This window comes from Prionailurus bengalensis, chromosome E2, assembly GCF_016509475.1.
Source record: "Prionailurus bengalensis isolate Pbe53 chromosome E2, Fcat_Pben_1.1_paternal_pri, whole genome shotgun sequence".
Classification (NCBI taxonomy): Eukaryota; Metazoa; Chordata; class Mammalia; order Carnivora; family Felidae; genus Prionailurus; species Prionailurus bengalensis.
The window spans coordinates 17,877,180-17,901,300 of record NC_057352.1 but is presented as its reverse complement, the minus strand read 5'-3'; the positions used below and the strand labels follow the sequence as shown (position 1 = coordinate 17,901,300).

The following is a 24,121-nucleotide window of genomic DNA, read 5'->3' as shown; positions in this document are numbered from 1 at the left end:
TCTTTACTCTGGCTCTCCAGTGTCTATCCTGATCAGTCTTGTTTTCCTTCTGGGTGGGCCTTTGGCCATGGGTGAGAGCCATGGCAGGTCAGTGTTAAGAGTTCACAGGATCTTCACAGCTCCAGCCCCTTCCGACCTAATTGCCAAAACACACACTCAACCACTGTTGGAGTGGATAAAACCCTCCCGGTTTGAACTGCTGTTCAATTTGAACTGTTGTACTTTCCCTGTGAATACCCGTTGGCTACTTTGGGGTTATCCTTTGTTGGGTAACCACAGAGTTACTCAAAGAACAACAAAGTTGCTTCCTTCTGTGTTCTCTCATATATATGTTGACAAACTACTGGAGGTATTTAGTCCCTACCTGCTTGTATTTTGGGAGTTATGAGAATATCGTATCACCTAATTTTGCTGTGAGTGTTGTCTGTGGGGTTTTGGTTTTGATATCTGGTTGCTCATTTTGATGTGGCGATTTTAGATTAAAAATCTGTGCTACTGCTGTTATCATTTCCTCAGAACCCGGTTTTCCAGGTTTGAAATCTCTCTATATGTCATCTTTTTGATTGTCTGACCTGCATTTTGCTTCTAGAAATAGTTCTATTTTGTTGTTTTTCAGCCCTGCTTGGTTAGTCTTTATAGTTTATGGTCGGCTAGTCATACTTTTACTCTTGTCAAAGCTCTTCTATTTCTTTAAGCATGTTAAACATAGTTATTTTATGTTCTGTGTGATAATTCCAGTATTTGAAGCTGGATGGCTATTTCTGCTGCTTCTTGCTCATGGTACCTTGTTTCCTTTTGTGCTTAGTGATTTTTGATGGAGCTGCCCATTTGCCTTGGAAATTTACGTGTGGGGATGTTTCATGGCCTGGGCTGAAGATGGGGCATGGACAATATATAGTAGCATTCGGTGTCCTTGTTTTCTTGTTCATTTTTAACATAGAAGGCATTACGCCTTGCCTGTTTATCTGCCACATACTTTTTGTCACCAAAATGCACTAGTATATCATAATGCTGCCACTGACATGGTTGTAATGAATCGCCCTTTGCCTTGTTCTCTGGGGACTGTAGGTGTATCCGGAGTTTGAAGATCAGAGAGCTTGTCTGCCATCAGGATCTTTTCTTACTTGCTCCTCAGACAACACCATCCGCTTTTGGAACATGGATAGCAGCCCTGACTCTCACTGGCAGAAAAATATCTTCAGTAATGTGAGTGGCTCAATTATGAACCATATTTTAGGAGGAACTGAGACAAACTTTAAGTAGGATATAGGGACAAGAGGGGGTCTTATGGACCTTGGTGTTAAGTTTCACTGAGGGCAAGAAGCAGGAAGCAAGACCGGTCACACTCTGTCGCCCTCTCTCTCGTCTCTCACTCTCTCCCTCTTTTTCTTTCTGAGGTAGTGTGGTCTGTCCTCTTTGCTTCTCTCTGCCCATCAGCTCCTGCGTTCTAGGTGTGTCAACACAGCTGCTCCAGGCAACCTGACATATTCAGTAGAAATGAAATTGTTCCCCAGGTCTTGAGTCAGAACTCTCTGGAAGAACACCTGACAGACCAAATCAGGGAGGGGCTTCCCCTGTCTAGCTAACTGCCACACAGGGAAGCCTTGGGTGAGGGTGCTGGCAGCGTCCCAAAGAGAGCCATGATGTTGGGAGGGCTGAAGAAATGGTTGATATTGCTAGGTCAGTGAGGGAGCTTCTCTTAGGAGCTGAGATCTGATTCATGCATTCATTTATTCTGCAGATGCTTAGTTAGATCTATGCTAGGTGCTATGCTGCATGCTGGGGACACATCAGTGACTAAGACCCTCCTTCTGCCCTTGTGGCTCCCACAGTCTAGAAGGGAGAGGCACCAATAACTGCACAAATTATGGTATAATCATAAGCATGATAAGCATGGAAATAAATTTTGAAGTGTTAGTAGGATATGTAACAGTGTCATCTGATTTTATCTGTAGTGTGAGGGGCAGTTTCCTGGAGGAGGAGACAACTGAGCTGAGATGTGGAGGATAGGGATGAGCAAAGAGGGGAGGGGAGAGTGTCCTACACCAAGGGAATAGCCTGTGCAAAGGCCCTGAGGTGAGAAAGAGTTTGGGGAGTTGGAAAACCTGAGCAGTCACTGTGGCTGGAACAAAACAGGCCCTTAATGCAGGGTGTGTGTAGTAGGTGCCCTTTTACTCCCCTCACCGCCCCCCCCCACCCAGTACTACCACCTTCTCTTCTGCACCTGTGTGATATACATGTTATATTTGTCTGCATACAATAGAAAAACCCAAAGCCAAGAGGAAAAGTTTGGTTTTCTGACTCATAAAAATAGTCTGGAGGTCACCAGTCCAGGCTGTTTTGGCAGCTGCAGGAAGCCCTTAGATACCCGAGAGCCTTTAGCTGTCCACACTGCCATTTTGGAGTCATCCTTGTCCTTGTCATCCAGTATGGCTGCAGGAGCTCCAGGCAGCAGGACGGAGGAAAAGGAAGCAGAGTGTTCTCACTTGTTTCATATCTCATTGACCAGAATGTATCCACAGAGCCTCACCCAGCTGCCAGGGGGACTAGGAAACAGTCACTCTGAGTAGCGAAGGTCAGATTTGGAGTTCTGGAGCTAATGAAGGACGGGAGGCCGGCTGTGGGGAGACAGGACTGCAGAGGTGCTTTGGCGCTTCCAGAGCACTGACCTCAGCCCTCTCCCTCCGCAGACCCTGCTGAAGGTAGTGTACGTAGAGAATGACATCCAGCACCTGCAGGACACGTCGCACTTCCCAGACCGGGGGGGTGAGAACGGGACGCCTGTGGACGTGAAAGCTGGGGTGCGGGTCATGCAGGTCAGTCCTGATGGCCAGCACTTGGCTTCAGGCGACCGAAGTGGAAATCTGAGGCAAGTGAGCCCTGGAGGGTGATTAGCAGACACTTCCCAGGTCAGGCTTGGATACTCGGTGGTGTGAAGGAGCCCTGGCCTCGCCACCCCCGCCGGCCCACTGGGAATGAGGGACTGTGACTAGCAAGCTGGAAAGCAGCTGTCCCTGACGACTTTAAGCTAAGAAGCGTCTTCCGGAGGGCTGACATAGGGCAGCCACGGGGACCTCCGCAGCTGGGGCTTGTGAACTGTGCCCATGTTGTAGACAGGCACACATGTGTGACCTTAGGGTAGGGGGACAGTTCTGGACAGAGAGGATGCCAGCTGGAGCGTGGGGGGTCCTGGTGGCATGGGGGGGGGGGCAGGAGGATGGGACATATGAGGGCTCAGGCTGTTTTCCCACACTGTAGAGGTTTTTTAAGATGTCACCGGCCCAATAGGCGCTGACAGAATATGAACCCCATCACGAGGTTTAAGTTGACGAATGACAGTTATGACCACTTGGGTGCTGAGACTGGAGGAGTGAAAGGGATAGGGAGCCGGAGAGCAGGTGCTCCATGAAGGGGCAGCCACCATGTGGCAGCAGGAGTGCAGGCTGCATTGTCACATGTTCCCATCGTCCAAGTAGAGCAAAGGGCTGAGTTTTCTCTGTGAAATTCTTTGATTTTTAAATGCTGGCAACTGTTTGGACACCAATCACCGTGTGAGGCAAACCGAATGTGTCCGTGGGCCGTTCACACTGACTGCGCTCTGCTGTGAATGGTGAAAACAGCAGCGAGCCAACATGGACGTAGCACTCTTCCCTGACTGGCCACTGGCTTGACACTTACCCCTTTCACCCACCCTCTGGTGGAAATGCTGCTCTTAGCAGCTGGTTTCTAGATGGGTTAACTGAGGCAGGAGAGGCCAGTGGCTAAGCTAAGATGACAGGTAGAGTGAAGGACGTGGAGTGACTGTCTCTTATGTCATCCTAGAGGGCGTGTTGTTTGGTTTCAGTTGGAGAGAATGAGGAAAGTTTAGATTTGAGAGTCTTTAAGAATGAGAGATAGGAATCAAATGTCCCATACCTATAGGTCCTATCCTTGAGCATGACCTCTGACCCCTGGTCCCTGCCCCACCCCCAGGAATCACCTCTGATATAGCCCTGTCCTAACCCCTGTTCTCCCAGAGGACTGTCCTAGTCCTGGCCCATGGAACCATAAGGGGCTGGGTGCTGCTTAGGTGGTCCAGGCTTGGCACTGCTACCTTTAAGATAGCTGGTTTCTAGAGGAGAAGAATGATTGGGCATCTAGATTAGCTGGCCGGGGCAGGAATTTCCCACATTGCCCGGCGGGCTGCTCTGACCTTTTCTAGCAGTTGCAGAACACCTAGCGCTGAGGGGTGGGGGCTCCGGGCAGGGTACAGCGGACAGCGTATGTCTCCCAGGATCCACGAGCTACGTTTCATGGACGAGCTGGTCAAGGTGGAGGCCCATGATGCTGAGGTGCTGTGCCTGGAGTACTCCAAGCCTGAGACAGGTAAACCTGTGTGGGGTGAGGGGCAGGTAGGGGGAAAGCAGGAGAGCATTCCCCCCCTGGCCAAGCCACAGAAATGAGTGGTTGATGTCTCGTGGGGCTGTGAGTGACAGCTGGCAGTCCTGTGTGTAGTAAGCCCTGTCACCGGGCCCTGAGACCAGGGTAGCCGGGACTCTAGAATGCAAGACTTGGGCAGGCAAGACTGGGCTTGACTTGCTTACCCTGGTCCCCAGAGCTCTGAATAGCTTTGAGGTGAAAGAGGTGAGTGTTGAATGAGAGAAAGTATGAATGAGCAATGAGCTCATCCTCTGCTGGAAAAAAGAGAGCAACAGTTATATTATATATCACAGATCAACCATATTATTTTGAAAAAGTTCAATGCCTACAGAAAAATTGCAAGAGTATTAGAATGAATACCCATATTCTTTTCACCCAGATTCCTCAGGGTTTTTTCTTTTAAATTCTATCTGACCCTATGACTGTATATATGACTTTACCTGTTTCCCCATCTCCACTTATATCTCTGTGTTTGTGCACGTGTGTGTCCCTATGCACACGGACATAAAATATTCTCACATACATTTCTTTGGCTAACTTGTTTGAGACTAAGTTGAAGGCATGATCTTTCACTCTTCGATGTGTCTGTGAGCATTTCTTAGGAATGAGGATATCCATTTACAGGACCATGTGCACTTATCAAATATGGAGGTTTCAGGGCACCTGGGTGACTCAGTCGATTAAGCATCTGACTCTGGATTTAGGCTTAGGTCATGATCTCACAGTTCATGAGTTCAAGCCCCACATCAGGCCCTATGCTGACAGCATGGAGCTGGCTTGGGATTTTCTCTCTCTTGCTCTCTGTCTGCCCCTCCCCTGTTCGTGTTCTCTCACTCTCTCAAAATAAATAAATAAACTTAAAAAAAAAAAAATGGGAGGTTTCACTTTATATGGTTCTGTTATCTCCTCCGTGGTCCTTACTCCCAGTTTGCCGGCTATCCCAATATTGTCCTTCGTAGCACCTTTGTTTTTCCAGTCCAGGTTCACAATTTAGTTTTCATAGCTCTTTTGTCACCTTTTTTTCTGGAACATTTCCACAGCCTTACTTTGTCTTTGTGATTTGACTTTCTGCAGAGTATAGGCCATTTTACAGAATTTCCTTCAGTTTGGGTTTGTCTGTTTTCCTCATGATTTGATTCTGCTGATACATTTTTGGCAGGAATAGAACATTTTGGCAGGAATAGATATGTTAGCAATCTTTCCCATACTCTTTTCTCCTTATTTGTTTCCCTGCACCCTCTGTCCCACCAGTTTTTCTTTTCTTTTCTTCTCTTTTTTTAAGTTTATTTATTTTGAGAGAGAGAGAAAGAGGGAGAGACAGCAAGCAAGCAGGGCAGGGGCAGAGAGAGAGAATCCCAAGCAGGCTCTGCACTGTCAGTGCAGAGCCCGACACGGGACTCGAAGTCAGGAACCATGAGATCATGACCTGAGCCGAAGTCGGATGCTTTACTCTCTGAGTCACCCAGGCACCACCCACCAGTTTTTCTTCAAAACTCTTTTCATTCAGTACATCCTTCATGAACTCCCCTCCACCTCAAGTCACGTGTTAGCCCTCAGACATGCGAGGTGACCTGGGTTGGCACTGTCTGAGGGGGCCAGCAGGGAAGACCCATTGGCAGAAGGAAGTGTGGCAGCGGGTTGTCAGTAGGGCCTGGACGAGACCCAGGTAGCCGGAGTTCAGAGAGTGAAGGAGCAGTGTTCTGGGGAGGCTGAGAAGTTGGCTGGGCTTCACATGGCAGCCAAAGAGTTGGCCTTGGCAGGAAGGAGTGCCGGGCTCTGCTGGGATGTCTGCTGTGGGCACAGGTGGCAGAGCGTCCATGTACATCAAGATTCATCCCCCCGAACTGGGCATGAGATGTGAAGTGCCAAGGTTTGAGGGGCTCTGGGGAGAGACTGCAGAGCTGGGGGAACGGCCCCTTGCGGGCTTTGAGGCCAGGTGGCTGCAGTCACAGCACCAAAGACCCCTTTTTTGAGGCCTGGAAAGCTCAGTCACATTGTTCTCTGGGAGGCCAAGGCATCAGGCAGCCTCCTGAGAACCCAGTGCCACCCTGTCCACTCACAGGACTGACCTTGCTGGCCTCAGCCAGTCGGGACCGACTGATCCACGTGCTGAATGTGGAGAAGAACTACAACCTGGAGCAGACCCTGGACGACCACTCCTCCTCCATCACGGCCATCAAGTTTGCTGGTGAGTCCTTTCCTTCCTGCCTCGCCCTCCTTGGTTGGTGCACCCCTTTGGCTACACGTAATAACAAGACTCCCTTTAGTTTGAACAAAAAAGGGAAAAGCAAGCTCTGGATTCAGGCCCAGCTGGATCCAAAGGTTGATTTATTCTACTATTATTATTTTTTAAAATCATCAAGACTCCCTCTGTCAGCTACACCTTTCTGTGGTGGGCAGCATCTGGGTGTCACTGTGCCACTCGAAGGAGATTTCCCCTCTTCCTATCAATTTTGGCAGAAATTGGGAGCTGAATTCCCTTGTGCAGGCTTGAGGCACCTGCCCTTTTCAGAACAGTTATCGGTGCCAGGGCTTTGGGGTGTTTTCTTGGGCCAGGTCTGACTCACGTGCCCCCAGCCCACACCTGCCTCCACCCCTGATCCAGAAGGACTGGCATTAGGTGAATGCCATTCACCAAAAAGAAATCGGGGTGCCAATCGTGTGAGAGGACCGCGGGATGGGCACTGGTGACTTTGGCAGAAAAATAGGTGACTGCAAAGGTTGCCGGGAGCTAATTCTGTGCTGGGGAGGATCCTTGCACTGCAGTTAGTCCATTCCTTACCTCATTTACAGCGAGAGTCACACAGCAGTAGGTGCAGGCTTAGGATCTTGCCTTGGGCTGCCCTCAAAGTGCATCCTCAGCCAGGAAATCAAAGGGATTCCCTTTAGACTCAAAAGATTCAGTATGAAGGTTTGGTCCTAAGGAATTCCAAGGGGAGAGGAGGCAGGTCCTATGAGATTTAATTGATCAGAACCCAAGAGCATATTCAAAACTATATTCCAGAAGAATGTACTCATGAAGAGACTACATCTATGTAGTCATTCCAAGTTCTTGACTATGAAGAGGTTTTTTTTTTACATATAATCTTGTGACTGAGAATGTATTAATGTCCCTTGATCCTCCCCGCTTTCTGCCCTACCTCTCCGTAGCCAAAACAAGTTAACAGTGGACAAAAACAAGTTAACAATGTTTGACGTGTCTTGATGAAGACAACCAAAGCTGATCAGCTAAAACTTTCAGACATCTTTAAAAACCTGTTCATTCCATGGGATAGAGTTAGTTAGAATAAATCAGCAAGTCTAGCAGTTTGGCCAGCAATGACATCAACTTTCACGAATGGTCTAGATCCAAGAGAGGTGATGACTGGCCAAGGGGTGGCCCAGGAGTTGGTCCTTAAGGCCATCTCTTGAAAGGTGTGGGCTTTCATTAGAACCCCCAGCCAGTCTGAGAGGGTGTAACTCCTAACCCCAGTTCCTGAGTGCCCTGCTGTGGCTGAGCTATGCTCAAAACGCTGATAATTTTAGTATAAACTGGGCTCCAGCCAGTCGAAACCTGACTGAAACTGCCCTGCTAAGGTAAGATTCAGTCTTTAACAGTTTTATCTGAAAAATATCCAAATAAATGAATACAATACAGATAGTTTACAGAACAGTACAATGAACTTCCACATCAAGGTACTTAATCAGTACATATGAACTAGAACAGACACACTCATTGTTTATAACCAGTGACTTGTGTCCTAACAGTGCTAGGTCCTTGGACTCCCCACCCCAGGTTAAGAAGCAGAACATTACCAGTAACTTACAGGCCTCTTTGGGTCCCTCCCAGGTTACACTTCCACCCCAACACAGGGCTCACTGCCTTCTGTGAGCCAGTGACTCCTGCTTGAGTAACATCTTAACTTGTGCATCAGGCCTGAGCCCTTTCAAATGTCCTGCAGTGAAGCAAGGACACTGCTTAGATCTGTGCTTAGCAAGGCTCTAAGTGTTTTGTATCTGTTCTGTCTTTATATTCTCACCAGAACTCTAAGGTATTTGCTGTTATTATTCTAATTCTATAAAGAAAGAACAAAAGCAAGGATATTTATAGTGCTTACTGGGTGCAGCCACTGTTCCACAGGCTTCACACAACTTCGTGGGGGCAAGGGCTGTCATAGGCCTGTTGTACAGACAGGAAACTGAGGCATGGAAAGGAAGCCCGGGTTTGGAGCACAGTGTTTAGCCAGAGAATGCCTGGGTCTAATACTGGTCCTGTCCGGACTCTCTGTGCTCTAGAACAAGGACTGTGTGACTCTAAGCCCCTGGGTTCACAATTGTACAGTGGGGTGGCTAGTGAGCCATCAGAAGGGGATGCGTGATGCGCATGTGGCAATGGGGCCTGGCCTGACGTACGTGTGGGTGTTCTGATTGTTCATGATGGCATGAGCCTCCCAACCCTCTGCGTGTCTCCACTTGCTCCCCGCTTTGGTCCCGCCTCCACACTGCTGCCCGAATCACCTTTCCAAATCCCAAATCAGACGTGGTGCCCCTTCCGTGTCTCTGACATGTTTCCCTGTCTGCCCTTGCTCTGCAGAGACCTGCCAGGCCACTGCTCTACCTGTACCCCCCTCATACACACAGCTTACATCTCGGAGTCCTACCTGCACCCAGCACCCACTCTCCTCCTCCGGGAATCCGGAGTTCCCTTGCAGTGAGTTCCCTGGCTAGGATCCCTGGCCCCAGTCAGACTCAGCAGGGGCCCAGCCTTGCCTAATGCACTTCCTCCTTCTCCTCCAGGCAATAGAGACATCCAGATGATCAGCTGTGGGGCTGACAAGAGCATCTACTTCCGCAGTGCCCAGCAGGTAGAGTGGGTTGGCCTCCTTGAGGGCTGGGGTGGGAAACTTGTCAGGGGTGTCCTCTGAAGGCCCTGCCTGCCCTGCCAGGCCTCAGATGGACTACACTTTGTCCGTACCCACCACGTGGCAGAGAAGACCACCTTGTATGACATGGACATCGACATCACCCAAAAGTATGTGGCCGTGGCCTGCCAGGACCGCAATGTGAGGTGAGGAGCTGGGCTCTTAGCCCAGCCTGGTTTCTGAGTAGGACCTGTGTAAGATCTAGTCGGTTCTGTCTGCTCATGATCTCCCTGCTCTCTTCCCCCTCTTCATCTGGACCCTAAAGAGCTGGGTTGGGTAGAGGGACCCAGCAAGTGTTTCTTAGGAACTGGGCTCACCCAGGCCCAGCCTCCGGGTCAGCAGAGGGTTCCTGCTGGCTCTCCAGAAGCCCATGTGGGGTGACTAGGAGGCGCTGATGTGGTTCATAAATTCATTCATTCACCTACATTCCCTGAGCACCTGTCTGGGAGGGTAGTGCAGGAGACACAGCAGTGAGCAGGGCAGCCCCAGGCCCTGCCTTCATGGAGCTCACAGTCGGAGGGAGGAGAGGTGGACACCTCACTAGACAGTGACACCAGGGAGCGGTCAGGGCTAGGGGAGCCCAGTGGATCTGGGGGACCCTGGGGAAACCCCTGATCCTACCTGGGAATCAAGCAGGGCTTGATGGAAAGAACATCTGAACTGAGACTGGGAAGGATGTGGAGGAGTGAGCCGGGGGAGGGGAGAGAGGGATTGTGCAGAGGGGAGAGCATGTGCGCAAAGGTTCTCCACCCTTTCACTTGCTCATTCAGATTGAGTGCCAGCACTCCACTTGCTCTGTAGTGGGGAAGACAGATGTTAACAGACATTAACTCAATGGATACCCCAATACATAACTTACCTGACCTCAGCCTGAGAGAACATCTCATTTTCTGAGATGGTATTTCAGTCCAGGCATCAGATGGGAGATAAGAGGTGGCAAGGGGCCTCCAGGAGAGAGGAAGATGGTAGGTAAGGCTAGGACCAGAATGCAAGAGGGGGCAGGTGGGCAGGGCCACCACTGGCCACATTATGCCCCCACCTCTCCAGAGTCTACAACACCGTGAATGGGAAGCAGAAGAAGTGCTACAAGGGCTCCCAGGGTGACGAAGGGTCCCTGCTAAAGGTGAGTAGCTGGGGCCCCTGGCGTGAAAACTACACACATCCCCCCTGTCTGTCAGCTGCCCTCATGGGCCACCCGAGACATGTGTCATCCTGGGTACCTGATCAAAGGATCACAGGCTGGCACCCACTCCGGCCTAGCTGACCAGGGTTGCCTGGGAACTGGGGGTATCACAGACTGTTTTACCTTTATTTACTGAGCCCTTTTCCCAAGTGGGGACATTTAAGTGGCTTCGGTTTTCAGTGGCCACGGTGTGGTGGGAACAACCAAAGACCTGGGCTCCCTTATCAGACTTGCTCCCTGCTGTGTTATCAGGACAAGACTGGGGGACCTTCTCAGAGCCTCTGAAGTAAGGGGGTTGTGTTGAGTTCAGGCTTTAAGGTGAGACTCTCAGCTCTGCCTCAGGCTATGACCTGGGCACGTGTCATCTCCTCTGGAGCCTGTCTCATTGCCTGTAAAATGCAGCTAGAAAGAGCCCCTATCATAGGGTTGTTCTCTGGAAGAAATCAGTTTGCACACGCAGAGTGTTTAGCACAGAGCCTGGGTGGTAACTTTTTCACCCATGAAATGGAGGCAGGAGTTCTTATCCTAAGCAGGGTGTATGTCCTGAGGGCACCTGGGACGAGTCAGCGTGCCAGGCATCCCGCATGAGAGGGTCCTCCGTCAGTGGAGGCTGTGACATTTGACCCAGGCCTCGCCATAGTGAAGAAGCAGGCAGTCTAACTGTCATGTGGGTCCTCTTCTCGGCAGGTCCACGTGGACCCCTCAGGCACCTTCTTGGCCACTAGCTGCTCTGACAAAAGCATCTCAGTGATTGACTTTTACTCGGGCGAGTGCATTGCCAAGATGTTTGGCCATTCAGGTGGGTGTGCCTCCCTACGTGGGACACCTCCCCATGCGTTCCCACACGGCCTTGTGACTCAGAAGACCTGTGTGGCTTCTTTGCTCTGCTTTCAGAAATCGTAACTGGCATGAAGTTCACCTATGACTGTCGTCACTTGATCACAGTATCTGGAGACAGGTGGGAAAGGCCTGGAGACTGCCCTTGGCTGGCCTCCCCCTGGGAGTGGGCAGGACCTGTACTGTGGGGAGTGCAGGGGCTCAGACAGTGGGAGCACCGTGCTCCTGGCCTGCTTGTGCAGAGTTCCGCCGAGGGTTCCAGCTTACTGCTCTCTCCTTTGACAGCATGTACCTGGGTGTCACACCCAGCCCTGAGTTCAAACCCCAGATCTGCCACTTAATTTCCTTGTGACCTTGAGAACCTTGAGCAGGTCATTTCCCATCTGTTGTTTTTTTTCTCTCTCTTTTTAATGTTTATTTTTTGAGAGAGAGAGAGAGAGACAGAGTGTAAGTGGGGGAGGAGCAGAGAGAGAGGGAGACACAGAATCTGAAACAGGCTCCAGGCTTCAAGCTGTCAGCATAGAGCCTGACGTGGGGCTCGAACTCAGGACCAGCGGGATCATGACCTAGGCCGAAGTCGGACGCCCAACCGACTGAGCCACCCAGGTGCCCCAGGTCATTTCCCATCTTAAGCCTCAGTTTGCTCCACCAACTACCTCAAAAAATTGTATAGTGAGAATCAAATGGGGATATAAACTCCTTAGCTCATGGTTGGTAGCCAAGGAAGTCCCTTTTGTCTCTCCCTTCAGTTTATTTCAGTCCTTCTCCAGCCCCCTTCCTTGAGTCTTGAGGTCTTCAGAACAGGTCATGGTTTGGTGGAATGGTCTGGACCTGCTCAGGGGTAGACCTGACATGGCCTGGAACCCCTGCACTAAGCTGGTGGGGTGTGTTTTCTGGGAGGGGCCAGGGAATTGGAGTCTTGGCTATGGTAACGTAGGTGGCTTCCAGGGTCAGATGGCTTCCGTGTTCACTATTCCCCCTCCTTCCACATCTCTCTTCGGCCTCTGCAGCTGTGTGTTCATCTGGCACCTGGGCCCAGAGATCACTAACTGCATGAAGCAGCACTTGCTGGAGATCGACCACCGGGAGCAGCAGCAGCAGAACATGAGGGACGGGAAGTGGAGGAGCCAGCCCAGGTCCTGGCAGTGATCCGGCCGTCCCCCACTTGTCTGTCTGCTAGAGGAATGTCTTCCTGCCCTGGGCCCCGTGAGGAGTGAGGCTGAAGACATAGCCATGGCCAGCACAGCCGTAGGCCCTGCCCTTTGTGCACCTGTGGCCGAACTGGGGAGACAGACTTTGAATAGAAAGTTATGGTAGTACATGTGAGAAGGGGCTTGAAGTGGAAGAGCGAAGTGCCTGGAGAGCCTGTGAGCACTGCGATGGAGGGAAGCTCGGGGGACTTTGGGGACCAGGGGAGGCAGAGGAGGCCCCTGACCCAGTGTGCAGTGGGGAGGGACATAGTCAGGGAAGGCTCCAGTGGAACTGAAGTGTCTTTTTGTTCTTTAAAGCCTTCATGCTGCAAGACCAGTTTTATTTGGAGTGAATTCATGTTCTAACTTTTGGTTGGGGGTTTAGTTTGGAGGTCTCAGCTGAGTGGGAGATTTGAGGATTTATTCTCTCTTCTGCTTCTAGCGCTGTCCTTGTCTTTCTCTGTCTTGAGGCTTTGTCATTGCCTCCCAAAGGGACCAGGCCTTAACATGAGCTTCCTGTCCTACAGTGGTATTGGAGGTATTGTAGACCTACGTACCAAGCGAATGAGCAGCTCCCTTTGGCTCCAGGTTTTGAGGCTTACACCCTGTCCTGGGTGCCCTCCAGTGCCTATCTCGTGTCATGTGTGTTTTAGGCTCCTGTGCTCCAAAGGAGATGAAACCTCATTGCTACTCCTACACACACTTCCCAGAAGAGAACCCAGCAGCTTAGTACTCAAGCCCCACTATCTGCTGTGCTTTCTGTCCCATCGCTGTGACTCTGAGAGAGTTTATCTTATTTTTTGAGCCCAGCCTTGTTACATTTCATTCATTGTGGTGATGTTTCCAGCAGAGCGGGTGTGGCAGGTGAGACCTCCCAGCATCATCTTGACAAGGAGTCAGTAATGAGTTCATATGGAAGCTAGCACAGGGCCCAGCCTGAGGCAGATCCCTGTCCCTCCCACCACCACCCCATTTACCTATTTCTTTCCTTGTTGCCCTCATTTCTGGCTTCAGGCAGGAGACCTATGCATCCGTGCCCAGCGAGATTTGCTCCTTAAGCCCTGGAGAGCAGACGGAGGATGAGCTGGAGGAAGAGTGCGAACCAGAAGAGTTGCTGAAGACGCCATCCAAAGAGAGCTTGGACCCAGGTTGGGAAGGGGGCCCATCCAGAGGGGCCCTATTTTGAACTTGCAGCGTAGGCATCACTGCTGGGTTTTGCCCACTACTTGGTTTCCAGGGCCTGGAGGTGAAGCTCAATGATCCTATTAGTCAGTACTCTCACAGTGTAATAGCAACTGGACTCTCATTGGCTTCAGCTGGGAAGAGAATTTATTGGGTCATGGACCTGAAAATTGGAGTATTGGCTTTGGGCAGTAGCTGGATTCCAGTCACCAGGTGATGTTAAAGAAACAGATTTTTCTCCGTCTTTTGGCTCTGCTTTTCTCCTATGTTGTCTTTGCTCTCAGGCAGACTCTGCCTCTCCTGGGGGCAAAGATTCCCCCAGCAGTGCTAGGTGATAAAACTCTATATAGAGAAGAGAGCACCTCTTTCCCAGTAGCTGAAGCAAAATCCTGCGGTTGTGAGTCGTGTTTCTGGTGTGAGTTCTGGTGTGCTTCTGAGTCAGTTGCCGTGATTGGCCAGGCCGGAGTCATGTGGTCATCCCTGAGGGCAGAGGTTTGACTCAGTTCCACTTGAGCCACCTGTCCAAAAAGGGTGGGTGGGGGTGTAAGGGCTGTCCCAGGGGAAAAACAGGGTGCTGTTGACCAAGAGACATCAGATTCTGTTGTTCAGGTGAAAGGAGAATAGTAGCTCGATGACTTCAAAGCAGGCCAGACTTCCTCTAAATTTCTGCCCTTCCGCATATCACCTTGGCCTAACCTCATGGTTGCAAGATGGCTGCTTAAGTTGCAGGCATCACAGGCCTCATAGCACACGGCAGTCCCTCCTACAGTCTCCTCTAGAGAGGAAACTTGCCTAGAAGCCCCCGGCAGGCTTCTCTCGGGTCCCATTGGCCATGGTTGCTCCAGCTAAGAGAGGCCGGGTGCTGTCAGTGTGGGGCAGGGGCCTCTGCCAGCAAGGGAGAGCAGGCAGTGGCTGACTAGACAGCTGACTGATAGGCAACAGTAATGTAAGAATTCAGCCTTGGAAAAAAGGGTAAGCAAATCTTCTTTGTTGCCACCCTCACAACCCAATCCCATGTCCTCTGCAGGGTGGCTGTTTTATGTTTGGTATGAATCCTTATAGGCCTCTTTCTGAACATTAATGTACGTATGTACACAGCCATCAGAACACATCGTATTTATGTACATAAGTTGTATTCTACTGTAGACACCATTCTGTATCTTTTCCCTCTCAAAATTATCAACCTGTATGTTGGTGGATACAAAACAGAGGCCTCCCTCTTTTAACCAGCAGGATAATAGGATATTTTTAAAATGATATTCGCCTCTGGATGGACATTTAGGGTTTAGACTATACACCATTGCAAGTGATGCCATGCTGGCCACTCCAAGGCCTACTCCTTGGGCATGTGTGAGTGTTTCTCCAGGACAGAGGCAAGGGCTGGCACTGCTGGGCCCTGGGGTTAGCACGTTTTTTTATTTTAAGAGAACCCCAAAGGCCCTCCAAATCCAGCAGTCAGTGTTAAGCCATTCATTCTCCCACACTTTTGCCAATACTTGATACTATGAAGCTTTTTAGTTTGAGCTAGTCATGGGTAAAACATTGTGTGAATTTGCATTTTCCTGACAATTAGTTAAGTTTGAGCATCTTTTGGTATGTCTGTGTTTCTTATAGACATGTGTCTTTGGAGAATTGCCTGTTTTTATATATGTTGCCTGTTTATCTATTGGGTTATTTATTCTCTTTTCATGGATTCCACATGTCTCTCCAGACCCTCGGTGTCTGCTGACCAATGGCAAGCTGCCACTCTGGGCAAAGCGGCTGGTGAGTCTGCCCGGAGACCGGGACACCCAGGGCTGACAAAGCAGGGGTGCTCTCCTTCATGCTCTTCATTCTTCTGGGAGCCCGTTTCCCTTTCTGGGTCTGTCCTTTCCATGTAGAACCCCATCATCCTTCCAGTCTCAGCTTGGGCAGCCCTTCATTCCTATAACATACATAGTGAACACCTACCCTGTGCCAGGCTTATTCTGCCCGTTAGATACAGCAGTGAGCAAGGCAGACAAAATGTCGGTCTTCATGGGCTCATTTTCTAGTGTGGAAGATGGACAGTATCCTCATTAAACAGGTAAGTTGTACAGTATTTGGGAAGCCGATAAGGTCTGTGGAGGAAAAAAAGAGAGAATCTCAGGAAAATAACAAGTGTTGGGGGAAAAGCGCAATAATTTTAGCGTAAACAGAAAAGGCCTCACTGAGAAGATGCTATTTGAATAGAGTTGAAGCAAGGGAGAAATGCAGATCCTGGGGAAGAATGTTCCAGGCAGAGAGAATAGTATGCAGGACAAAGGCCATGCGGCAGGATTGTGCTTCGCATGTTCAAGGAAGTACAGGGAGGCCCAGCTGCCAGGGTTGAGGGTGAATGAGGGGCAGAGAGTGGGGAGAGGGGCTCAGAGAGGTAATGGGGGCCAGATGGTATGACACTATGTGGGCTGCAGTGCGTTCCCTAAACATTCCTTATTGTCCTCCCCACTTATTTCTCCCCTCCCTGGCACTGAGTGAGATGGAGACAAAGGAGGGCTCTGAGTTGAGGAAGGCCATGACCTAGTGCAAGTGTGATCATGAGGGGCAAGTGGGGGACCGGGAGGGGACTGTTGGGATAATCCAGACAGAGGAGGTTGGAGACTGGAACAGGGGGAAGAACGGTTGGATTCTGGATGGATGTTGAAGGTGCAACCAAATGACTGGGTGTGAGAGAAAGAAAGGGACCAAGATGATTGAATGGCTGATTGTTTACTTGGGGGAGGGGCAGGCTAGGAGCTGGTGGGTTAGAAGCAGGCAGCAGAATCCTACAGCCTAGGTTGGATGATTTATTTCAGGAATAATGCCAGTCCTCAGATTAAAACCTATTAGCTCCTCGGGGAAGTCCTCCCTGCCTTCCCGTCCCCTGCAGACCAGGTCTGTCAAGACCCCAGGCTTCCCCTTAATCAGTGAATACTACAAGTAGGGTTACATTCAACAAATATTCATAGCACACTTATTCTGCACAGGCTCTAAGTCTTTTATATGTATTATCTATTTAGTCCCCTTTGAAGTGTAGGAGCTCTTCATATCACTATTTCACAGATGGAGAAACTGAGGCCCAAAGAGGTTAAGTAACTTATCCAGGGTTACACAGATGGGAAGTACAAGACGTGGGCAGGCTGGCTCCAGAGCCTGAGTTCTCAAACACCCACCCTCCGCTGTCTCTCAAGCTATAATCTTATTTGGAGGCAGTGCTGGGCAGGACCAGTGGGGAGAAATGGCCACATCGGGGATGTGTTCAGATGGCAGAGCTGACAGAATTTGCTGAAGAAATACAATGTGGAGGGGAACCTGGGTGGCTCAGTCGGTTAAGCATCCAACTCTTGATTTCAGCTCAGGTCATGATCTCAAGTTTCATGAGTTTGAGCCCCGTGTTAAGCTCTGTGCTGACAGCTTGGAGCCTGCTTGGAATTCTTTTCTCCCTCTCTCTCTGCCCTTCCCTCGCTTGCTCTCTCTCAAAATAAATAAACATTAAAAAACAATACAATGTGGAGTATGGGGGACAACATAAGAATGAAAGATGAGCTCAAGGTTTGGGGCCTGAGCAGCAGAATAACTGAGACAGGAACGGCTTCAGGAGGAGCCGATCTGGGGGGAAGATCAGGAGTTGTTTTCAACATGTTCACTTTGAAATATCACTAGGAATCCATACAGATGTAGAGCAGTTGCCTATGCATTTCTGAAATTTAACAGAGAGCTTCAGGCTGGAGATGTTTATCTGGAAGTTGTTGCTGAGTGGTGTTTAAAGCCTAGAGACTGAGGGGCACCTGGGTGGCTCAGTTGGTTGAGCGTCTGACTTCGGCTCAGGTCATGATTTCACAGCTCGTGAGTTCGAGCCCGTCAGGCTCTGTGCTGACATCTCAGAGCCTGAAGCCTGCTTTGAATTCTGTGTCTCTCTCTCTCTCTCTCTCTCTCTCTCTCTCTCTCTCTGCCCCTCCCTGCTCACACTCTGTGTCTCTCTCTCAAAAATAAAAATAAAACATTAAAAAAGCTGGATGCGGGGTGCCTGGGTGGCGCAGTCGGTTAAGCGTCCGACTTCAGCCAGGTCACGATCTCGTGGTCCGTGAGTTCGAGCCCCGCGTCGGGCTCTGGGCTGATGGCTCAGAGCCTGGAGCCTGTTTCCGATTCTGTGTCTCCCTCTCTCTCTGCCCCTCCCCCATTCATGCTCTGTCTCTCTCTGTCCCAAAAATAAATAAACGTTGAAAACAAAAATTAAAAAAAAAACAAAAAAAAAAAGCTGGATGCAGACTGGATGGAGTCCATGTGGTGTCCCTGGTCCCCCAGTGGAGTTGGTGAGCTCTTGGCTAGCTGCCTGACCATCCCCTGTCACCCTCAGCTAGGAGACGATGATGTGGCAGATGGCTCAGCCTTCCATGCCAAGCGCAGCTACAAACCACATGGCCGCTGGGCAGAGCGGGCTGACCAGGAGCCCCTCAAGACCATCCTGGATGCCCGGAACCTGGATTGCTACTTTACCCCCATGAAGCCTGAGAGCCTGGAGGACTCTATTCTGGATACAGTGGAGCCCCAGAGCCTGGTGGGACTGCTGAGTGAGGTACAGACCACCCCTGCCCAGCCAGCAGACCCTGCACCATGACTGCCCACCCAGGGCTTGGGGCCTCAGCATGCTTATTTTGAAAATGAGGTTGAGTATCCCTCTCTAGGGGTGCGAGGTGATTACATGACATGGTGGAAGGCAAGAGGGTGAGGCCCTGGGTCTGGTGCAAGTGAGACTTTCCAGGGCAGACCAGGAGTCTGGGAGGTGGGTCACTTGGGGGGTAAAAGCTTGGGCCCGAGAGCAAGCCTGTGCCTGGCTGGGGAGTATTTGAGCAGGTAGAGGCCTGGCCCTACCCCTTCCTAGCTGTGTGATGACTTACCTCAAGGCTTGCTTCTCTGGGCTTCTGCTTTCAAGCGCCTGGCTGACTCAGTCAGTGGAGCATGCACTCTTAATCTTGGGGTTGTGCGTTCGAGCTCCATGTTGGGCATAGAGGTTACTTAAAAATAAAATCTTAAAAACAAACAAAACAAAACAAGAAAAAAAGACCTCTAAAAAATGGTCATAAGAAGAACATTCTCAGAAGGCTTTGATAGGAATCCAGTGCTAAGAAGTGGGCCTGGGCCCTCAGAAGTGCTTGAGGCAACTTCAACTCTTGTTCTCTTACCTTCCAAACAAAATTACTTTTTATTCTATTGTATAAACTTTCTTTTCTATTGTAGCATAATACACATACAGTTGTGTGTGCAAACCCTATGCTGTTTGAGGAGAAGAGCTTGACAAATTGTTACCTATGTATGCACTTAGGTATCCACCACCCAAGCCAAAATAGAGTATTTTCTACCTCCTGGAAGACACCCCCTCTTGTGCCCCTCCTAATCAGTACCCCCTCCCTGCAGAGGCAACCAGCCTTCTGACCTCCCACCAAAGATTAGTTTGCCTGTTCTTGAACTCCATACAGACAGAATCTTAGAGGGTTGGAGCTATATTGATTCCTTATCTGTAAAGGGGCTGGTGATCGTGCGGGAGGAGCATAGAGTGAACTCAAGATGAGCACATAACTTGGCCCAGGCCCTGGCTCAAAATGAGTGTCCAGCAGTGGGGGCTGCCATCATGACCGACATCTTCACTGTTCTCACTGGTGTTGGCGGAACACCTGGTGGCTTGAAAAGGGCCCTGGTTGCCGTAGCTGCTTGAAACGGCTGTGCTCTCTTCATCCCACAGTTGGAGAGTCCCCAGGAGGATGGCTGTGGGCCCCTACAGAGGGAGTCCCCTGAGGACAGGGAGCTCATCGTCTACTCCCTGGAGGCAGAAGTGACGGTCACAGAGACAGACAGGTGGGTCTCCTTTGCACCAAGGGGAGCCTTAGAAGAAGCCTGGGTTACAGGCATGCCCTGGAAGAACTGCTCCCCGCTCTCCCAGTGGGCCTGTGGGGCAGGGCTGCAGGGTCTGAGGGGCACAGGAGCCTGGCCCTGCAGCCTCAGCCACAGCCTTAGCTTCCCTGGTTCCAGGCAGAAGGTGCAGGGAGCCTTTGCAGAGGAGAGACGAGCAGTGCTCCCAGTGGGAACAGGGTGCAGATGTGTAGGGGTTCGGGTGGGGGGCCACTGTATACTAACATGAGTGTGTTCGCTCATTTGCCCCACCTCCACTGGCGCTGCAGCAAGTATTGCACGAAGACGACTGAGGCGGGGCCCGGAGAGCAGCAAGGAGACGCCTCCCTCAGCGTCTCCTCCATCAGCTCCAAGGATCGGAGCCCACCTGAGGGTGAGTGGGGGCCAGTAGAGACCCTGCAGTAGTTTGTCCGTCCAGCCAGGCCCCTTTCTGAGTATCTGTGGTGACCTTGACTCGGTCTTCCTGAAGCTCAGAGTCTATCACAGAGACAGACATTGTCCCTGCTGGTACCTGAGGATTCTGGAGCCCAACTGCCCACTGGCAGGAGCCCAGCTCTACCCTTTCCTTGAAGTGTAAACTTGCCAGTCCTTACAAATGGAGGGCGGGTATTATCACCCCCATCATCCAGATGGGAAAACTGAAGCCCTGGGAGCCTGAGCCACTTACCTGACTCACCTATTACGGGCCTAGCTTTGGGCTCCTGACTCCCGCTCTGCTCCTCCAGACTCGGGGGAGTCAGAGGCCGACTTGGAGTGCAGCTTCGCCACCATCCATTCCTCCCCTCCACGGCCAGAGCCAGACCCTCAGTTTGACATGATGCTGCCCCCCACACCGGGTAAGCAAGGGCCAGAGGTGGGGCGGGCAGCGCATGGGGATGGTCATGATATATAACCACTCTCCCCACGTCGGCCCTGCACTCGGTGCCCACTAAGTGTCAGTGTCCTCAACCAGGAGACAGAGCCATTAGCCTCTCGGCCTAGTGGCAGCAGGGTGTGTGACCGGCGAGTCCAGCTTTCTCCATTGTTAAGTGTCTGGCATGTTTGGGCGTCTGCCGTGACTCATGGTGTTGACAGTTCTCTTCTGCCCGCCTTCTCGCCTCCCCTTCGCCTCTCCCCAGGATGCCCAGGGACCGCAGAAGAGCTGTCCCAGCCCGAGGTGCCAGGTATATCCAACAGCTCCCTGCCCCAGACCCCTGAGCAGGAGAAGTTCCTCCGCCAGCACTTCGAGACGCTCACTGATGCTCACTCTGAGGGTAGGGCAGTGCCTGGGCGGCCGTCCAGCACTGGGCACAGCACGGGTGTCACAGGGTGGAGCCTCCACGGCTGGCAAGGGGGCAGAAGGGCTTACATTTTATCTTCAGGACAGAGCCGCACAGGCTCTTCTCCGAGCTGCGTTTGCTCCCAAGGCGTGTGTGTGTGTGGTCGACTGAAGGCGTTTCTAAGGGTCCACCTGCTAGTCTGCGGGTCTTTCTGGGTCCAGGGCTGGGTGGCTGGAGGGATTCTGAGGGCTCCCCTGGCATCTTCCCCTAGAGCTCTTCCATGGATCCCTGAGAGACTTGGAGGCCTCTGAGACTGAGGACTTCTTCAATCCCCGGTTGAGCATCTCAGCCCAGTTCCTCTCACGCCTCCAGAAGACATCCAGGTAGGAGCTGGTGAACCCCCACCCTACCTTCCAACTCTGTCCCCTAGGGCGGGGTCACGTTCCCTCAACAACCCCCAGGACAGCCACAACCACCTGGCCTCCTTCCCACAGGTTCACCCACACCTTCCCTGCCCGGCTGCCCCGGCACCTTGTGAAGTCCCCAGAGGTCAAACTCACGGACCCTGGGGGCAGTCAGCCCAGAACAGAGCCCCCAAGAGCAGGCGCTGGCCACACCTCCCCAGGCAGAACCAACGTGAGTACTGGGGCCGCTCCCCCAGGACTTGGGGCTGGGAGTCCAGAGGCCTCGTCCTAACCTCATGGCTGTGCTTGCAGGTCCCCCCTGGGAAAAAGCCTGAGGAGCCCGTTGAGATCCTAGAGGCCTGGTGCCCACTGAGTGAGTGCTCCCATCCACAGATAAACAACCCCAGATGCCCATCTGAGCCACGGGGCAGTGGGGATGGACAGGGTCTACTCAGACCCTGAAGCCACCTGGGGTGGGCCCCTATCTGTCAGCCCTACAGTGGGACGTGAGAGTGAAGCAGCTGCTTCCTTTACAGCCCCCTGCCTCACAGGTCCGGCACCCTGTGCCCCCTCCTCCTCAGTGCTGCCCACCGACAGGAAGCCTTCGACACCCACAGCCCTGCCCACTCCAGGCCTGGCTCAGGGTGTCCACAGCCCCTCCATCCACTCATACATGGAGGCCACTGCCAGCTCCCGTGCCAAGATGTCACGCAGCATCTCCCTCGAGGACAGTGAGGGCCCTGTGCTGGCTGAGCTGGCCAGGCCCCTCCGCAGGCCCTCATCAGTCGGGGAGCTGGCATCCCTGGGCCAGGAGCTCCAGGCCAACCCCACCACGGCAGCACTCAGTTCTAACAGTGAGGGCCAAGAACCTGTCCTGCCCTCCTGGGGCAACCATGAGGCCCGGGCGAGTCTGAAGCTGACCCTGTCAAGCATCTGTGACAGGCTCTTGCTACCCCCTTCCCCAGTGGAACCTGTGGCCACCCAGCCCAGTGTCACCATCGCAACAGCCACCTTCTCGGCCTCCAGCCCCGTGGATGCAAGCACCCTGGGGCTCCACAAATCCACCTTTCTCCCAAGGCTCCTGGCCCCTGAGCCCCTCAATACCCCTGCCCACCCCAACAGCACCCCACTTCCAGAGGCCAGGCCTGGGGTCCCTGGCAGCATCACCTCCGTCCTGGAGACAACCCCTGGTGAGTTGACCACTCTTGGGACATGGGATTGTCCCCCAAGCTCAGCCCATGTACCAGGTGGCTTGGCTCCAAAGGTGGGTGCTTGACCCAGCCACAGGGGCTGTGCCATTCATTCATTCATTTACTTAAATATTTAGCGAGCACTTCGTATATGTTGGGCTTTGTTCTAGACCCTAGACACATGGGTTTGGCGGTCAACAAGACTGCAAAGAATTGACACCTTAACTGGGGCCAGACTAAATGTAAAGGAAAATGTTAAATGTTTCACAAAGTGGTGTGTGCTAAGGACAGAAATAAGAGAAACGGTTTAGGGATTGGGGGCTGGGGGGACAGGCAATGGTTACAGTTTTAAGCAGGATAATGAGAAAAGCTTCAGGGAGAAGGGGGCATTTGAGCAGAGTCCTGCAGGAGGGGAGGGAAGGGAGCCTGAGGGACTGAGGGAAGTGTTCCAGGCAGAGGGATAAGAATTGGGATCAGCCCAGCCACCCCGGCCTCTCTTAGACCAGCTAGAAAGAGGAGGTGCCTTTCTCACTCTGTCCCCTCTACCCTACCCCCAGATGCACTCAGTCTGGCCCAGGGCAACCTTGGACACTGGGAGGAGCCTAGGGTGCCAGCCAGGGTCCCGCCCTCAGCTTGCCTAGACCTGAGCACTGTGAGTACCATCGTGCACAGACTGCAGACTGCCTTCCAGGAAGCCCTGGACCTTTACAACGTGGTGAGCCAAGCCCCAGGGTCGGGAGAGGGCTGGGGGGTGAGGGGGCCGGACTGCCTGGACTGAGGAACCCCTGACAAGGTTGGTACCCCCTTGCAGATGGTCTCCCGTGACGAGGTGAGCAGTGAGCAGCAGCAGGCACGGACTGAACTGGCCTCCACCTTTGTTTGGATCCATAGCCAGTTAGAAGCCAGTGACTGGCTGGTTGGAACTGATGTGGCCCAGGCCCAGCCCAGCCCAAGGTCCTCCTCCCCACCTACATTGTGCCCCCTGGCCAGCCCAGATTTGCATGCCCTGCTGGAACACTACTCGGAGCTGCTGGTGCAGGCTGTGCGGAGGAAGGCACGGGGGGATTGAGGGCCAGGAGCCTGCTCTCCACTACAGCCCTGCTGCTTCTGAAGAAATAGACATTTTAAGCAAATAAACTGACAGTTTAGAGGAATGGTTCCTGGTGCCTGTCTGCATCCACAAAGCCCCCTTGAGGTGGATGCGGGGAAGGAGGGTAGGGAGGAGACTAGCCCAGGGAACATGAGCGGATAAACTTTGGAAGGGATGAAATTTGTATGCAGCAGGTGTTGGCCTAGCATTGTAGCCTCACCTGCCCTTCCTCTTCCTGTCTCACCTGGGGGACATCAGCCCCAGTGCCCTCCCTGCCTTGTTTTAGGACTCCATCAATGGGACCAACATTCCCAAGAAATTTGGGAACCGCAATAATGATCCCAGCACCTGGATCCATATTGCCTACGTAGCCCTCTGAGCTGCTGTGGGGTCTGTTGTCCTTGCCCAGTGAGGCCCAGCTATTCCCCAAGGAGCCGCCAGCGCTTCCACTCTGCCCCCTACTGATACCCAAGAACCCACTGGAGCCACTGCCATCACCGTGTGCCAGACCATGGTTCCCGGTACACACACTGCCACGCCACTGGATCATGGTCCCTAGGCC

The 24,121-nt window shown here is 52.1% G+C and overlaps 1 protein-coding gene across 2 annotated transcripts in view; it reads left to right on the top strand.

The window, feature by feature from the left end:
• WDR62 (WD repeat domain 62) overlaps positions 1-23,623 on the top strand; it is a 45,014-nt gene extending 21,391 nt beyond the window's left edge. The window contains exons 10-32 of one of the 2 annotated variants that reach the window (XM_043600552.1): positions 1,069-1,206; positions 2,691-2,869; positions 4,274-4,365; positions 6,482-6,607; positions 9,196-9,263; positions 9,345-9,466; positions 10,368-10,443; positions 11,191-11,302; positions 11,398-11,461; positions 12,351-12,476; positions 13,545-13,678; positions 15,424-15,476; positions 18,067-18,285; positions 19,450-19,562; positions 19,886-19,989; positions 20,342-20,452; positions 20,735-20,869; positions 21,147-21,258; positions 21,370-21,511; positions 21,592-21,652; positions 21,816-22,469; positions 23,027-23,184; positions 23,281-23,623. In XM_043600552.1, the coding sequence (XP_043456487.1) occupies positions 1,069-1,206; positions 2,691-2,869; positions 4,274-4,365; positions 6,482-6,607; positions 9,196-9,263; positions 9,345-9,466; positions 10,368-10,443; positions 11,191-11,302; positions 11,398-11,461; positions 12,351-12,476; positions 13,545-13,678; positions 15,424-15,476; positions 18,067-18,285; positions 19,450-19,562; positions 19,886-19,989; positions 20,342-20,452; positions 20,735-20,869; positions 21,147-21,258; positions 21,370-21,511; positions 21,592-21,652; positions 21,816-22,469; positions 23,027-23,184; positions 23,281-23,538 (3,357 nt within the window). In that variant the 3' untranslated portion in view covers positions 23,539-23,623. Of the gene's footprint in view, positions 1-1,068; positions 1,207-2,690; positions 2,870-4,273; positions 4,366-6,481; positions 6,608-9,195; positions 9,264-9,344; positions 9,467-10,367; positions 10,444-11,190; positions 11,303-11,397; positions 11,462-12,350; positions 12,477-13,544; positions 13,679-15,423; positions 15,477-18,066; positions 18,286-19,449; positions 19,563-19,885; positions 19,990-20,341; positions 20,453-20,734; positions 20,870-21,146; positions 21,259-21,369; positions 21,512-21,591; positions 21,653-21,815; positions 22,470-23,026; positions 23,185-23,262 lie in introns of both variants that reach the window. The other variant, XM_043600551.1, reaches the window with a different exon arrangement.
• Positions 23,624-24,121: the final 498 nt, after the last annotated feature.